This window comes from Sceloporus occidentalis, unplaced genomic scaffold, assembly GCF_023333645.1.
Source record: "Sceloporus occidentalis isolate IW3139 unplaced genomic scaffold, rSceOcc1.0.p SCAF_5, whole genome shotgun sequence".
Lineage (NCBI taxonomy): Eukaryota > Metazoa > Chordata > Lepidosauria > Squamata > Phrynosomatidae > Sceloporus > Sceloporus occidentalis.
Genome location: NW_028316985.1, coordinates 166,289,270 through 166,305,960, shown reverse-complemented (window position 1 = coordinate 166,305,960; position 16,691 = coordinate 166,289,270). Strand labels below are relative to the sequence as shown.

General features: G+C 41.3%; 2 protein-coding genes across 3 annotated transcripts in view; one reads left to right on the top strand and one right to left on the bottom strand.

Annotated features, from left to right (window-relative positions):
* DDIT4L (DNA damage inducible transcript 4 like) overlaps positions 1 to 16,691 on the bottom strand; it is a 65,486-nt gene that overhangs the window by 8,868 nt on the left and 39,927 nt on the right. Inside the window, exon 4 of one of the 2 annotated variants that reach the window (XM_089526073.1) lies at positions 16,142 to 16,246. The exons of the other annotated variant lie outside the window; for it this stretch is intronic. Coding sequence (XP_089382199.1) covers positions 16,175 to 16,246 — 72 coding nt within the window. The 3' untranslated portion in view covers positions 16,142 to 16,174. Of the gene's footprint in view, positions 1 to 16,141; positions 16,247 to 16,691 lie in introns of those variants that run through there. 2 annotated transcript variants of the gene reach the window in all.
* Positions 1,951 to 4,186, top strand: LOC149313102 (uncharacterized). Its single transcript, XM_089526558.1, has 4 exons — positions 1,951 to 1,954; positions 2,911 to 2,991; positions 3,107 to 3,172; positions 3,294 to 4,186. The coding sequence occupies exons 1-4, from the start codon at positions 1,951 to 1,953 to the stop codon at positions 4,097 to 4,099; spliced, it is 957 nt and encodes a 318-aa protein (XP_089382684.1). The 3' UTR covers positions 4,100 to 4,186.

The window sequence follows — 16,691 nt, the reverse complement described above, 5'->3', positions numbered from 1 at the left end:
TTTTAATTGGGATGATTTTTATTTTGTAGAACATTTCTACTTGCATGTATAAAACAACATGTATGGCCACTCTACCATGCATTTTGGATTGTTTGAATGAAGACACTTCTTGGTCACAAAGTACATGTAAAGGCTGTCAAACAGAAGCAGTATGATGTGGGCTAACTTTACAGGGGCCTACTGGTAATACGTCATACCAGCATCTACCTTGACTGTTTGGAATGCTAGCTTTTCACAGCTAAGCGAATTTGATATCTGGATTAAGGTTGTTATGTTACCTCTATCTTTATGAAACTATGTACCTTTGATGCTCTTGGCAGTGTATTTCCTGTACTTGGTGGCATGGTATTCAAGAAATTATCAATCTGCCAGTCTGAACAGCTATTTTTATATAGAAGTAAAGGACACTACTGTTAAGCATGGCAACAGATGTGAGTTATTAATTACAAACTGCGTTTATTACACTGCGACGCAATACAACAAAACAATCTTCTAAATCTGTAATATCAAACAAATGATTACCCAGAAATTGGGGATTCACACTTGTTAAAAATAAAGTCTGGTTCCCTTGGAACCTCATATATGTACCATATGCAACTTTGGATGCCAGTCAAAAAAAGGTTTTATAAAAAAAACAGAAATACCCTTTTAAAAAAAGGACAATCATAACTTCGTTAACATCGATCGATGCATGTCATTTGAAAACAAAATAACAGCCATCTTACGTTAAGAGTACAGTACTGTGTCCAAACTCTAAACTTGTATTCAATAACAATGCAGTAATAAAAACATGTGTGAATACAATTAAGTGTTGGATGTTTTCTGCAGATGCAATTCAATTATATTTTCGATTTTCTTTAATCTGCCATTCATTTTCTGTAGTACTCCCACAATTTTCCGATTGATGTTTTCCTGCGTTTTCAAGGAAGATTGCACTGTACAGACAAAAGATATATACAAAAAGCTTTTAATAAGACAGTTTATTGCAATGTATTCTCTGTTTAACACAATATGTTCATATATTTCTTTTTATTTACTGTCTTGAAAGTAAAGTTTTCGTGATATTCAGTTCTCCGGTATATAGATGTATGTTATTAATATAAACCTTAATCCTTATATGACCACCACTCTCTTTTGAAAAAGACAATGCATATTTATTTAAATTCACCTGACTGTTGAAGTTCAGTTATGTAGCTGGGTACAAGAGTTTGGGGTTCTGGCAAGATGTCTCTTGCCGAAAGGTTTCCCGATGGTCCCGACTGGATTCCACTACAGCAAGGTTCATCTATAGTATCTGCATGTTGATCCATATAAAAAAATCAAAGAGATAACTAGATCAGAAATTGTGCATTGATCATAGTAAGAATACTCTAGGAAAACTGCAGGTTGATAATACAACTAAAAATGTAGGACATCATAATTTCTCCATCTTTTTGCAGTTAGAAAAAAGTAAGAAAACAGAGTGGCAATGCTGTTGTCTAATAAATTTATCCTCCATATGTACACCCATCTATCCCTTCCTATGTTGGAAAAGTATGGCGACCTCAGGGCTGGTAGTCCATTGTAGTGTTTTTTTCTTTTGGAAACTGATAAGGGAAGTAGCCTAATATGATATTGATATAGTGACTGTCTTTAGCAACTGTTCCTTATGGCTACAACACTGGAGGAATTCCATGGCATACTATGCAACAATGAGCCCTTACTTGTAAAGCTACAAACTTACCCGAGGGATTTTTTTCCTGGGAGCCATGGTTCCCCGCCATAAGCCACAGCTCTTTCATTAGGGGGAAAAAGGGTGGTTGTTTTTCTTTGGGGGGTGATGGCCCAAAACTATTTAGACTGGCCAAAAATTTTTCACGCGTCATTTTGAACTTCCTGTACACCTCTTCGGCGGTGCGGTTGTAGCCATGCATTTTTAATTGCTCTGCTACCTCTCTATGCACAGGAAGAATGGGTACAGAACGGGACCTCATGAGCGTCTTTAATTTTCCGCTCCCCCTAACACTTCTCAGGAGCAGATCAATCTCCTTATTGACCCATTTGGATCCCTTCCTACGCGCCATCACTGCTTCCCAATAACTTCGGCCACTCCGAAAAGTCCAGCGGGAAGAGGGATTTGCAACGTCATCACTGTGCAGGGATTCTTGGCGCCAAAACTAGACTTGCGCCCTCTAGTGCTTTTACTGCAGTGCCGGGAGTTTGGGAGTGCAGAGAGCCAGCATCAGCAGCTAAGTGCTAACGCAGAAGTTTATTTCACAGCCTCTATAATTAAATTGCAGACAGTATTATTTTATACTTTCTGTAATTAGGAAAGCCATGGATAGCCATGCAGTGACCGAAAGCAGTGCCTCCGCACAAGCAAGGGGGAGGGTGTGGAGTGCCAATGAAGTTTTGGCCTTATTGGAGATATGGAAAGAACAAAAATTGCAGTCCAAATTAAAAAAGAATTACAGAAATTTGGATAAATTTAAAGTTGTATCTGATGAAATGGCAAAGAGGAACCATGTCAGATCTGCCGAGGAATGCAGATCTAAATCAAAAAAATTGAGATTTGAGTACAGAAAGGTTGTGAAACACAATCAGAGAAGTGGAAGCAACCCTATTACATGTCCCTTTTATAGGGAACTAGAGGAAATCTTTCATGGGGATGTTAGCATCACCCCTAACAGGTTATCCCGAAGTCTTGATTTTGAAAGGGAGGGTGAAACCACAAATGTGAATCAAGAAACCGCATCCACCTCCATGGCTAACACAGGCGAAGGAAGCACCCAAGAAACAACTACCAGACAAGACAGTGATGAAGGCAAGTTGCCCATCTGTAATGCCTGAAGATTTCTGCTATGTGCATGACAACATTATTTTGTTAAAAAGACAAAGGCTTTACTCTTTTTTTCCCCTTGCATTTTTCAGATTCTGATGACACTTGTCTCGATGACACAGTCATTACAATACCTGTCACAATTTTGGAAAGTGGACCTACGCAAATAGCAGGTAGTCATATATAAATTTCTGTCAATTTCTGGATCTCTGTTTTCTTCATAAATATTGTGAACCTGTATATGTGTTCAAAAGAAATAACGTTGGTGTTTAATGCTCCACTTTGAAGGTGCGACTGGAGAACAATTGGGTGACTTGGAAAGACGTGCAGATGATACAAGCGGTACAAGCAATGGTAGGTAGCATCTGCTTTTCTAAGAAAATTCTTTGTCTACAACCCTTTACATGATGCTACCATTAGAAATAAATTTCCTTCCTGTGGGCTTAATCTATTTTCACTAATTTTTAAATTTCAGTACCTAACGATCCAGAGGACGAACCACCCAATGTATTGCTGTCTCCTGGAACAAGACTGCGTTCAAACAGGAACAGGAATCGTCGCGCCAGAAGAGGAGAACATATTGCGCGCACTATAATGCAGAGTGCAAGTCGAGAGGCCCAACTTACCCGGAGAACACAGGAACGGTTCATGGAAATTGTACACGACAGCATGAAAGACTGTAGGAGGACAGAAATGGAACTTGTACATATTATGGAGGAAGATGTAAGGAGAAGTGCACAGGACAGACAGAGAATGTTGCAGTACATGGAGACCATGACTGAACTGTACCGGAGGAAAGTAGATCATGAATGTGCACTTCCAACGGGGCAACATGATACTGTTGCCCAAGGAACTATGCACACATCATTCAGGGCATCTCCGTGTGATATTCCTCCTTCAACACCAGGCCCAGCTGTCTTTACAGATTTCCAGGAGCAACCATCCACATCAGATTTTGGTGGGAAATGTCAAGGGAACAATTCCCCTGAACTCTTTGATGAACTTCCTCCTGCTTATGCTCCTGATGGTTGTCCTGTCACTCCTAGTAGTGAAATTAGAGATGGTGACAACACAGCAGAGAACATCAACAGGGATGTTCAGAATGTTGTTGCAGTCACTGATCCCCCAGAAAATGAAGGCTGCATTGGAACCGTGCAATGTGTGAGCAATGCAGGAACATCTTCCTTGCAAGGCGCAGTTGCACCTGTTCAAAACCAAGATAAACCATGCAGTTCTCGTACTGGGAGGATAATCAAGAAAAAAAAAATATTTTCCCCATAAGGGAAACATATAGGGAAAAGGTTCTGTTTTGAAACCTCAGATATGTTTCAGCATTCTATGTTTACCCTGTTACGTGCCCTTTGTGACCGATAAAGAGGAACTTAAACCATTTCTCCTTGAACCACAGTAAAATTTCATGTTCATGTTAAGGAAAGGTTTTGTATGTCACCATGTATATATGGATATGTTCTCACCTAATGTATATACAGTGTATATAAATGCGTGCTTTGTTGACATAATGGAAAACAAGCCACCAGACGGTTTTTTTCCAAAAGAAAAAGGATATTTAATCGTGTTTTAAAATGTTAAGTTATATTGTTGATAAAATACAGCTGTGTTCTCAGAAATTGGTCTACCGTCCTTAATATACCTAAACATTTCCACAACAATAGCAACATTATTCAGCAATGGTTTCTAGAACAGCCTTCCTTTTGGTTTTCAAGGTAGGAAACATGATGTATTACTATAAATGTAATATAAACAAGCCATTTTTACACCATTGTTTTCCTATATTGCCAAAAAAGGATATTTGAAACATCAATATAGCAATTGTATAACACTTCAAAATAGATTTCCAAAATTTGGGTAAACCATGAAGCTAATCTATAACAATCGGGTATTTATACCCCACAATAATATAAACACCACTAGCAGAACCTGATTGGGGAAAAAAAAGTTAAAAGAAAAAAGAATCTAAACAACCGTGATTCAACATTGCCGTCTGGTAAAGTTATTCACATGTTGTACATGACATGTTGTCAAACACATGTATATCAACATTTGTAGATTGATACAAAGGTAAACCAAGAAGAAACGTTTTGATCAGATCAATGCTGTTGCCATAACTGAGGTGATGTTATGAAACATCAAATAATGTCAGTTTCTGGTGTTAACGACCCAAAATAATGTTAGTTACTGCAGATCTAACAGTTTGACCCTCTTTTTTGTGATTTGTAGAGTGTCCTCTGATGTTATTCGCTAAAGCGGGGAGGACAATTTTCGCAGGTGGCTCTACATCGGGATCAAGCACTTCTCCCCTCGTCTCGCAAATATTGTGCAGTATGGCACATGCTGTGACAACAGAGATGAAATTTTCCTCTTTCACAGTTAGTCTACCAGACAGACACCCCCACCTAGATTTCAATCGCGAAAAAGACCTCTCCACCACGCATCTTGCCTTGCAATGGGCGGTGTTATAAGCAAGTTTGTCAGGTGTTAATTCTCCACGATATGGTGTCATGAGCCATTTCCTGATTGGGTAGGCACCATCCCCTATAATCAGTGGAGGAATGGCTACATCGTGGACATGAAGGGTGGGATTTCCGGGCACAAAACAGCCTTCATCCATCACTTGACAGATAGCGGAATTGGTAAATATGTGGCTGTCATGTGATCTCCCACAATTCCCTACTTCAATGTCAATAAACCTCCCACTGTGATCTGTAGTTGCTTGCAGAACAATTGAAAATCCCTGCTTGCGGTTGATGTATTCCTCTCTGCGTCCCAGCGGTGGGCAAACAGAAATATGAGTGCCATCAATAGCTCCTATGCAGTGTGGGAATCCGAGTCTCTGAAATCCATCCATAATCTGAAAAAAGGCAAAGGTATAATAAATTTGGGATATCAAAAAGGTGGGTTAACATATTTCATATCAGATGATGCATTATTATTATTATTATTTGGTATATGAAACTGGGATCAAAGAGACAAAAGCATGAAAAGGACAATAGAAATTATTAGGGTTTATATATATACCTAGAACACACTGAAGGGGAATCCAGATGTTACTTGTTCACATATCAACTCTTACAAATATATCAAGATACATTTTTTCAGAATAGCAAACCACAACAGCACAGCTGGATAAGAGAGAAGCCAGCAGCAGAGATGCACCTCCGAAGTGCATGCTCCAAGCCCAGGACCACCCCCCAGCACAGCTGGATAAGAGAGAGGGCAGCAGCAGAGATGCACCTCCGAAGTGCATGCTCCAAGCCCAGGACCACCCCCCAGCACAGCTGGATAAGAGAGAGGCCAGCAGCAGAGATGCACCTCCGAAGTGCATGCTTCAAGCCCAGGACCACCCCCCAGCACAGCTGGATAAGAGAGAAGCCAGCAGCAGAGATGCACCTTTTAAATCCATGCCCCAAGCCCAGGATCATTAACCCACCCCCATAATTGCAAAGGTAATTGAAAGCCTTTCTTTTTTTCCCAAACAAGGAAAAGGCAGGATGTAAACATATCTTAATGGTATTACATAAGCAAAACCTATCTATCTTTAGATATGCATTAATGCATTTGCACCCAGAAGTCTTAGGTTTAAAAGTAATATTGATACACACCGTGTGGTAGTTTCCAAGCTGGATAGTTTTCCTCAGCAGCAGCTTCTCCATGGCAAGGCACACCTCGATGGCGATTTCTGCAGCTGTGGATGCTCCAACCTCGAAACGGGAAGCCACCTTCCTATACATCAGAGGGCTTGAGAGCCACCAAATAGTCAGGGCCACTCTCTTCTCCACCGGGATAGGACTCCGGAATCTAGACTCCCCACGCTCCAGCTCTGGTCTCAAGATGCTGGCCAGATCAAAAAGGGTTTCTTTAGACATGCGGAAGTTAGAAACCCACATGTCGTTATCCCATCTCTGGAGGACTTCGTCACTCCACCAGTTGGTCCGCTCCCGGGGTTGCTGCCACCAACGTGGGATGCGAGGCCAGGTCGCCATCCATGCCAGACAACTGGATATATCAAGATTGCCGCTGGCAGCCATGACTGCAATCTTACTCAGAGCAGCCCTCCGGCGCGAAACGAGGACCAGTGATTGAGCAATGCGACTCATTCTTCTCCTTCTTCGCTCTTCTTCTTTCTCTACCATGCTCACAAGATCAAACCATGCTTTCTCCGACGCCATCTTTACACCCCACAAGGAAGTCACCGGACGACTTCCGGTTAAAAACAACCACCGAGTGGCGACGTCATTGGTACACCGCCCCCAAGATCTAATACGCATGCGCTATAGCAAACCGTTCTGAGAACGGTTTCAAGAAAAAGGAATCGCAGTGCGGTAAACTGCCGTTCTGATCACGTTCTCATCACGTTTTGATTGCTAATGCGGTAATATCCGTTCCAGGAACGGTCTCATCACGTGATGATATGGAACGTTCTCAGAACGCAGTGCGATAATCTCCAGAGTCTCCTTCCTTGGAGGTCTTTAAACAGAGGCTGGATGGCCATCTGTTGGGGATGCTTTGATTTGGATTTCCTGCATGGCAGGGGGTTGGACTGGATGGCCCTAGTGGTCTCTTCCAACTCTACGATTCTATGATTCTATGATTCTATGATTCCTACACCCTTCACCAATTTCCGTTCTATAACCCTGAGCCACATGGGTTAGATCTCGTAACCCAATGCACTCACCTGCTATTTGTGTGGTTCAATCCTGATTTAGCCATAAAACCACTGAAATTGGCTAGGAGTGTATTTGAAATTGCTACATGAGTTATGAATGTTGTGATAATTCTCAGTGCTATTATTAATCCAACGCTGGTGACTTTAGGAAGAGCCACAATTAATTAATTAATTAATTAAATTCTTCCTTTCACTGCTGGTACCCTGAATGGATGGCTTGCTTCCTTGCTCACTTCATACATTTTAAATTCTGGAAAATAAAGCAGCAAGTTGAATGCTACTCGAACCATATGATCAGCAGTTCCTCCCACACTGCCATCCCCTTTGCATTTTGTGTCATGACTTAATTAGTTTGTAAGTCTGAGCGCAGGGAATTGTTTTGCTGTTCTATTACTTGTAAAGCACTATATAGTATGGTGGTGCTAAATAAATAAATGAATAATACAATGGCATAGTAAACATAAGAAGCACCCTGCAAAGGACCAGTGGCCTATCTTGTCTCGCATTCTGCTCCCACAGTGACGAAACAGCAGAAAATGAAGGGAATAGTCCTCTGACACTGTTCTCCCCCCAACAAATAGTATTCAGAAGCATGCTGACTCTGAGCCACCATGACTAGCATTCATTGGTACTCCATTAGTACCCCACTGGAGAATTCCTAACTATTCTTAGTTGAGTTTTTGTTCTGCCTCTTTTCTGCTGTCTTTAAAAAAGTGTAATTAAAGATACAGAGGTGTGTTTTGGAATGTAATGCTAATCCAGTGTTATATATTTATGTTAGCCAAATAGATTGTGGGGTCTATTTATTTAGAAAGAAAGCCCTCACCCTCGGTCAAGAATACAAGCCTTTGGCAGAGTTGTTTCCTGGAAATGAAATGGCTCTTCTCCAGATTTTATCTTGGCAGAGACTTGGGCGGTGCTTGGCCCTATGGGAATTCTCCCTACACTGTACTCTTTGATCAGTAAGTGCAATGATAATATAATTATTGTATTTAATGTCTGATATTTTATATTGCAATTCTCACAGATAGTTAATAGCAGGTTTTATAGAGCTTTTGTAGATCTGTTCTTTTTAAAACACACACAAAACATGCCTCTAGAATTACAAAGAACTGGATATCCACTCAAGGATTTGGATATTCAGCCAAATATTGTGGTAGACATTGGTCCCAGTCTTGGGATTCTCACATTTAGTGGTGTGGAATTTTAATTTCAAGCATATTAAGGGAAACTTGAGGGAATGATCAGTCAAGCACACGGGTGACTTTTGGATCAAGCCAGTCACACCTTTTCCTGCCACTATGATGTCATTGTTCATATATATAAAATCCTGGATAGAAACACCACTGGACTATTATGCCCTGTACATGTCCAGGTTTGAGGTGGAAAATGCTACCCCCACAAAGCTCAAATGTCACTGTCTCTGCCATGTACCTTGAAGTCATTTCCAATTTATGGTGACCCTAAGGAGAATCTGTCACAGTTTTTTTTTTGACAAAGATTGTTCAAGGGGGAAGGTTCCTTTCCTTCTTTCTGAGACCTTAGACGTTATCAGATAAGGGAAATTGGAAGTTTAATCCAATGGCAATCCGAACGCAATCATGGGGTTTAACGTTATTGCGTGATAGACTACAACTCACAAATCTGGGCAATGGGAAGTCAGTCGGAGTGCAATCATGGGGTTTCACATTAATAATAATAATAATAATATTTATTTATATTCCAGCTTTTCCTTGCGGAATCAAGGTAGATTACAAAACAAAGGCATCAAAAATACAAAATACACCAACCATCAAAAACATCACAGCAATATTATAACAATAAAGTAATTATACAAAAAAATAAAGAGTACAAGATCTGAAATACATAGCACAATACATAGCATAATAATGGAGGCATAACATAGCATAATAATTTAAATGCAATCCCCGGCACTTCCATGGCAGCAGAATAACTATCAATATCAAATTACATATGTTAAAACAACATCACATGACATAATAATTAAATATAACATAACATAATAGGCAATATAACAATCCCCAACTCTCCCTCGACAACAAAATAACAAACAAGTACAGATTACATGCTCAAAATAGTTATATTAACAGTAATCTCCCTCAGCCTGTAGCCATCTCTCTCCATAGTTAATACACTAATAATAATTAAAAAAAAAATCCAGCTTAATATCCTGGTTCAGCCAGGAGGGCTCAGGTGTTTCTGTGCCAGTGGGGTGATGGTCCTGGGCATGGAGCCTACATTTTAAAGGTGCAGCTCTCCTGGCCTCTCTCCTCCAGCTGTGCCAGTGGGGTGATGGTCCTGGGCATGGAGCCTGCATTTTAAAGGTGCAGCTCTTCTGGCCTCTCTCCTCCAGCTGTGCCAGTGGGGTGATGGTCCTGGGCATGGAGCCTGCATTTTAAAGGTGCAGCTCTTCTGGCCTCTCTCCTCCAGCTGTGCCAGTGGGGTGATGGTCCTGGGCATGGAGCCTGCATTTTAAAGGTGCAGCTCTTCTGGCCTCTCTCCTCCAGCTGTGCCAGTGGGGTGATGGTCCTGGGCATGGAGCCTGCATTTTAAAGGTGCAGCTCTCCTGGCCTCTCTCCTCCAGCTGTGCCAGTGGGGTGATGGTCCTGGGCTTGGAGCCTAGCATTTTAAAGGTGCAGCTCTCCTGGCCTCTCTCCTCCAGCTGTGCCAGTGGGGTGCACTGCGTGATGCACTGCGTTATTGCGTGATAGACTACCACACACAAATTCGGGCAATGGCATGCTATTTTCAGGCAATGGGAAGCCAGTTCAAATGCAATTCACATTCATGTAAATTCGCTGAACTATGTTGAATATTTCAGGGCCTTCATCATCTATTTTAAAGTCATGTAAATAATTTGTTGTCATAATTTTTATTTTCTTCAAGTTCAACTGTAAACCTGCCTTTGCATTTTCTTCCTTGATTTTCTTCAGTAATCATTCCGAGTCTTTGCTATTTTCTGCTAGTATTATGACATCAGTTGCATATCTTACATTGTTGATGTTTCTTCCTCCAATTTTCATGCCTCCTTTCTCCAAGTCTAATCCTGTGTTCCCCTGCTGATCATAAGGAAACCCCGTTACTGGTTTAAATTTCCCTTTGATTTCTCAAATCTTGTGAAAGAGGTCTCTTGTTCTTCCTTTTCTGTTACCACCTTCTATTTCTCTGCATTTAATTATTATAGTAGTTCTTCTTGTCCCTGTGCACAAGTTGTTGAACAGTTGCATTCATGGTTCCATCTCCTTTTACTTTTGTTTCTCAGCTGTCCTTAACTGCTTGAAGAGTTTTATGTATGATCCATTTAGGCTTCGCTTCCTTTTTGCATGCAGATAGTGTCTTTTTGCATTCCTCCCTGACAACGTCCCTTGCTTCAGTCTACAGTTCTTCTGGCTCCCAGTGAATTAGGCTTAATAGTGCAAATATATTTTTCACATTATCTTTAAATTCTATGGGGATGTTCTTCAGGTTGTATTTTGGCATGATGGTTGGTTTAGTGTTCTCTTTTACCTTTATTCCAATATTTTAATTTAATTTAATTTAATTTTTGATAATAGTAGTTCATGGCCTGTGCTACAATATCTTTCTATTCCTGGTCTTGTGCATGTGTGTCAAATTAGAAAATGGGCAGTACTTAGTGGGCAGTTCCAAATACAGTGCGCCCGCATCATATGAGGCTTCCAGCATATGCTGGAAGCTGCGCCGGAAAGACTTCTCCTGTGCCCCGGAAGAAGCAATGGGGTGTGCGCCTGTGGTGCGCAGCACAGGGACTAGCCCGTTAGTTCTAATGGGGCTTAAGTTTACGTGCCTTTTCCCTTATGCGGCAAGGTCTGGAACAGATCCCCGCGTAAGGGGAGGGCCAACTGTACTGTGTCGGACAGGTTTTTAAACATGAAAAAAGGCTGCAATTCCATGAAGATTCCAAATGTGCTATAAGGAAGAATGTAGCCCCACTTGCCATTGAAAACTGCTATTTAGCGAGCCTAGTGCAATAAGGCTGCTGATGTCATCTGAGATTCCTCAGACAGCTAAATCCAGATCTTCATAAAACCATAATAAGGTGGTTTAATACACTTCCCTGCTTCATTTCTTGATCCTAGGCTAAATTTTTCCAAAATATTTGGTTGAGTTCTTTTTCCTACTGGTGGCACAGTGGTTAAATGCAGGTTCTTCAGACACAAGGTTATGAGTTTGATCAAAAGGGGTCCAAGGTTCACTCAGCCTTCCATCCTTTTGTAGGTCGGTAAAATGAGTACCGACCTACAAAATGAAATGTTTGGGGCAATTAGCTTACAGATTTTAAGCCCCTTAGAGAGTGCTGGGTTCACTGATAAGAGGTATAGAAATGTACATACTATTGCTACTGCTACTTCTGTGCACCAATAATCTATGATTATCAATATGTTCTGTTTTGGTGTGTGATCAGTTTCCTCTTTTCCATTTCTTCCACTTTTCTCTCTGTTGTTGGAACATAAAATTTTCTAAGGAAAATTGGATTATGGTTACACTGATGACTTTCCTGAAGCCTTACTGATATATTTTGTCAGACTTTACATTATATTCCCTGACTGCTTTTGCTACACCTCTTCTCACTTTTAATGCCACCCCATTTCATCTTAGATTTTCATTTCCTGAGCAAAACACAGTGTAATTATCTGATTCAGAATGTCCCATTCCTGTTCTCCTTAGCCCACACACTCTAAGTAGTGCAATGTATATATATTCCTATTTCTTGTTTTACAATGTTTAACTTCCCCTAGAAAATGGTTTCAGTGTTAGACTAGGGGGGCGTTCCCACTTGGCAGATAAAACGGATTATATTGGCGCGATCCTGATTCGGATTATGTTCCGGGAATAATTTGAATTTTTTCCATCGTTTCCATTACCAAAAGGGGCAAATTACCTCGATTCATTTAGACCCTGGTTTCGTTCCCATTTATTTTAAATCACTTTATTTTAAAGCGGATTAACTTGCTCCCCATTCCCATTTGTGTCCACAAGCTGTCAATGAAGTGCCTAGGCTTCAGACGTCACAAGTCTAGGGTTTTTTTATTTTTAGGGCAGCCAATGAAAATTGGCTGCATCCAAGGCTCTTCTGTTGTGTCTCCCCAGACTAGAAGGAGGCTTGGCAAATCGGATCAAGGAGGAGAAGGCAGCAGGCTTCATTATTGGGGAGAGAATCTTTGGGGAAGAGAGAAGATAAGGCTCGATCCCCCACTCAGATCCCTGGGCGTCCAGGCTCTCCATTCCCCAAAATCGTTTTGCCTCCCCCATTGCTGTTTGGGGGGCGATCAAGCAGGGATGTCCTGCAAAGCCTATCCCATAGTTCCTCTGGAAGGAGCCTCCTTTCCTCAAAATCGCTTTGCCTCCCCCATTGCTGTCTGGGGGGCGATCAAGCAGGGATGTCCTGCAAAGCCCATCCCATAGTTCCTCTAGAAGGAGCCTCCTTTCCCCCAAATCACTTTGCCTCCCCCATTGCTCCCTGGGCTGTCTGGGGGGCGATCAAGCAGGCATGTCCTGCAAAGCCCATCCCATAGTTCCTCTGGAAGGAGCCTCCTTTCCTCAAAACCCCTTTGCCTCTCCCATTGCTCCCTGGGCTGTCTGGGGGGCAATCAAGCAGGCATGTACTGCAAAGCCCATCTGCTGCTCAGGTGCTCAGGCAGAGGTGAAAAAAGAAAAAAGAATAGTTAAAAATTGTGTTCAATGGCTCTCCTCACACATCGGTATATGAATGAGGCGCAGAGGGGAGGTTGCAATCCACCGGGGGAAAGGCTATGCAAATGGAAGAAAGAAAATGCCACTGGCGATGCAGAAAGAGAACAAAGAGGGTGACATCCCCAGGCCAGCCCCTTGAGCGCTGCTCCTCCCATCTCCAGGTTCCTGCATCAGGCACCCTTTCGTTCCCATTCGGATACCGTGAATCATACCCTGCTTTCAAAAATAACCCGCGTTATAACCTACTATTTTTTTAAACTGGTTTATAAGTGTCTAATTCGAATTATACGATATAATTCGATTTTGAATCGAATCGCAGTGGAAACGATTCCGGGGCATTGAGTAACTAATTAGGGCATCAATGGGAACAACACCTCTTAATTCGCTTCATGATCCGCTTTATAGGCAAGTGGGAACACCCCCTAGGACATTGGGAGGCCAGGATCTGAATCCCTCTCAGCGATGGGAAACCCACTGGATGACCTTGGGCAGATAACACACTTTCTGCCTCAGATGAAATCAAGGGCAAGCCCCCTCTGAGTGACTTGCCCAAGGTCTGTCCGCAAGTTTCTGGAGAAAAAGCTGCTAAGAAAATGCCAAATTGTCTTCGTCAAAGGGATTTTTTTTAACAAGGGAGGAGGAGGGCTAATATTACACCCCTGTTTCAGTGTGGCATCTCTTTTAGCCCTGTTAACAGGCACTTCAGAAGTCCCTTTACACTTGCTTTTGCATATTTATTGGCTTGATTTCTACTCTGTATTGTTGGATAGTGACTATCATGTTGCGGTCATGTTCTGTTGTAGCAAATCAAAACCTTTCTAGCTTTTTCTATGGACTTCTAAGTGTGCCACCTCCTCCTTGATGTGAAAATGGGCAATATTCCTGGATCTTGTTAAACAAAATACCTCTGGACAAATTCCCACAGTCACACAACTATTGAAGATACAGGCACCCTGCCTTCTTTTACCACTGGCCTCCTTACTTCTGTCTTTCACCAAAAGTTTCCTTGCTAAAGCTCATAACCTATAAAATTTTACGTTTGTCTCAACTCTTTTAGGGAGTTGGCCACATGGAATTTCTTATTTCAATTTTAAATTTCAGGCACAAGCTTTATCAGGCTCTGGGTGGTGTCAGAGTAATGTGTAAGTTTAGAATTCAACTGTGAGGAATAGGGAAGAATTCCTTAATGTCTTGGGACATCGTGACCATGTAGACCCCTTGGGTCTCATAGAAGAAGGAGGACAGAAACAAATGCACAGAGCATATGATATGTTGTCATGGAAAGACAGGAGCCTGTCATGAATGGGAGCATCAATCCTTTTCTTTTTATAAAGTTAATCCCTGTGGAATGCTCACTTGCACCACCATCTTCTAAACAAAACTGTGCAGGCTCTCATGTTTCACAGTTCTTTTCCTCCAGGGGAAGATTATGTTCCACAAATATAAAACCAGCAAAGCTGTCAGTGAAGGAGTTTGGCTGGCTGAATTTGGCTGGATGTGGACTGCATACTTAGTAAGAAAGTCAAAACAACGAAGAGTCCCAGAGCGCCTTTAAGACTAACAAATTTATTACAGCATCAGAAAATTTGGTTTCGGCAGCTCTGAGTGACCATCTCCTATTGAAGCCACTGCAAAAACAAATGCTTTTCTCCTCAATCCTCCAAAAAGCATTGGACAGTTGAAAGTGTTTCCAGAATTCTAGTGCTTATTTTGGGAAAGGCCAGAGGGTGTTGTGCACAAGCAGAATGCTTCAACATGCTTTGAGAGAACAGGGAGAACTTCACTTCAGGACTCCTGGCACCTTCAGTTGTGCTCCTTATTCCTGAAAGACATCCAAGTTATTTAGTAAGCTGTCACTTCCCCCATCTCACTCTTGCATGGGAAATTCATTGCGTGACATGTATGGTGAAGGATTTGTGGTTACTACTCAAGGATGAAATGACATCTCGATTTCCCTTCTAAGCCCTTAATTGTAAAAACTGGTAAAATGGACCATAGTGGTTGGACAAGTTGAATGTAGATTTCCCTCTTTAAAGCCCATTACTTGTCATCCTGCATGACCTAAAATGTTTCTGGAAAATTGGTAGGAGGGAGTATGTTTTTTCCTTCATCACCTTCTTCCTCACTTTAGGGATAATTCCTTGCTTTAGCACTACATCTGTGTAGCAGAATCCAGTTTGACACCACTTTAACTGTCATGGCTCAATGCTGTGGAATTCTGAGAACTGTAGTTGTGGCACCAGAGCTCTCTGACAGAGAAAGCAAAATGTCTCACAACACTACATTTCCCAGAATTCCACAGCATTGAGCCATGGCGGTTAAAGTGGCATCAAACTGAATTATTTCTACAGTGCACATGCAGCCCATTATGTGTTTGTGTACATTCAGCCTGTGGTCTCTGAAACTGGGATTCCAAAAGGGAACAGAATCTGGGGAATTCTGAAGGCACTAACCACCCTGCCCCTCAAAAGTTGATGAAAAGCAGTGAACTCTGGAATGTTAAGCTATATCACTCCATCTACCACAAGCTGCTTATTGATAATTATAAAATATCACCCTCCTATAACCTCCAAAATCCAGGGAAGGCACATATCCTAAATGGAAGTGTAGGGAGAGGTTGGAGGCTTCCATATCAAGGGTTTGGTGGATCTTCTCTAGACTTTGTAGGAGCTTTCCAAAGTATATAACCTATTTGTGGTATAAGCTGCTTCTTTGATATATCACACTTGGGGCTGTCCCAAGACAACTTCATGTCTCAAGACCTAATTGCAAAAGGCACCCTTTTCAGTTCTTACAAATTAAGATGTAACTAAAGCAAATGAGGTAGAAAGGCCTACAAGTAACTTTCTCTCTCCTGGGAAGTAAAAATAATAGCAAAGTAAATAGCTAACATTTTCCTACCTTTTCATAACATCCAGTTCTGCTGCCTGCCATGTCATTCAGCTTAATGGTAGGAACAGATTTGTTTGCACTCGCAAGTATACCATAGTTCCTTCAACTGCTTTCAAAATCTTGTTAACACAGAAATTTGGACGTATAAGGCAATTTTAAGTGTCACTATTGAGTACTATAGTTTACCTTAGCAGAAAATGAGCAAATGCCTATTCAAAATGTGTTTATGATTTAATCAATAAGATTTTCAGTACATGGCAAAAAACATAGCCATCACAATGTATATTGGCTAGCTACCTGTCTTTCAGCCAAACTGTTTGTTAAATTCAGATTCAAGGTTTGGTCTCTCCAGCAAATAACTGAATGGGATGTTTGAAGGGCTGAATTCCCATCTTCACAAACATTTCTACCTCCATGTTGTTGTTTTTTTCATAAGTGCAGAAAAGGAGGCAAGGTGCTTCTTTATTTCTAAGGACAACTCAAGAATTGAGAATTAAAAATATATATATTTATTACATTACATTAAAATTCACATTTAAGTTCAGTCCTAAGAACACAACAAGG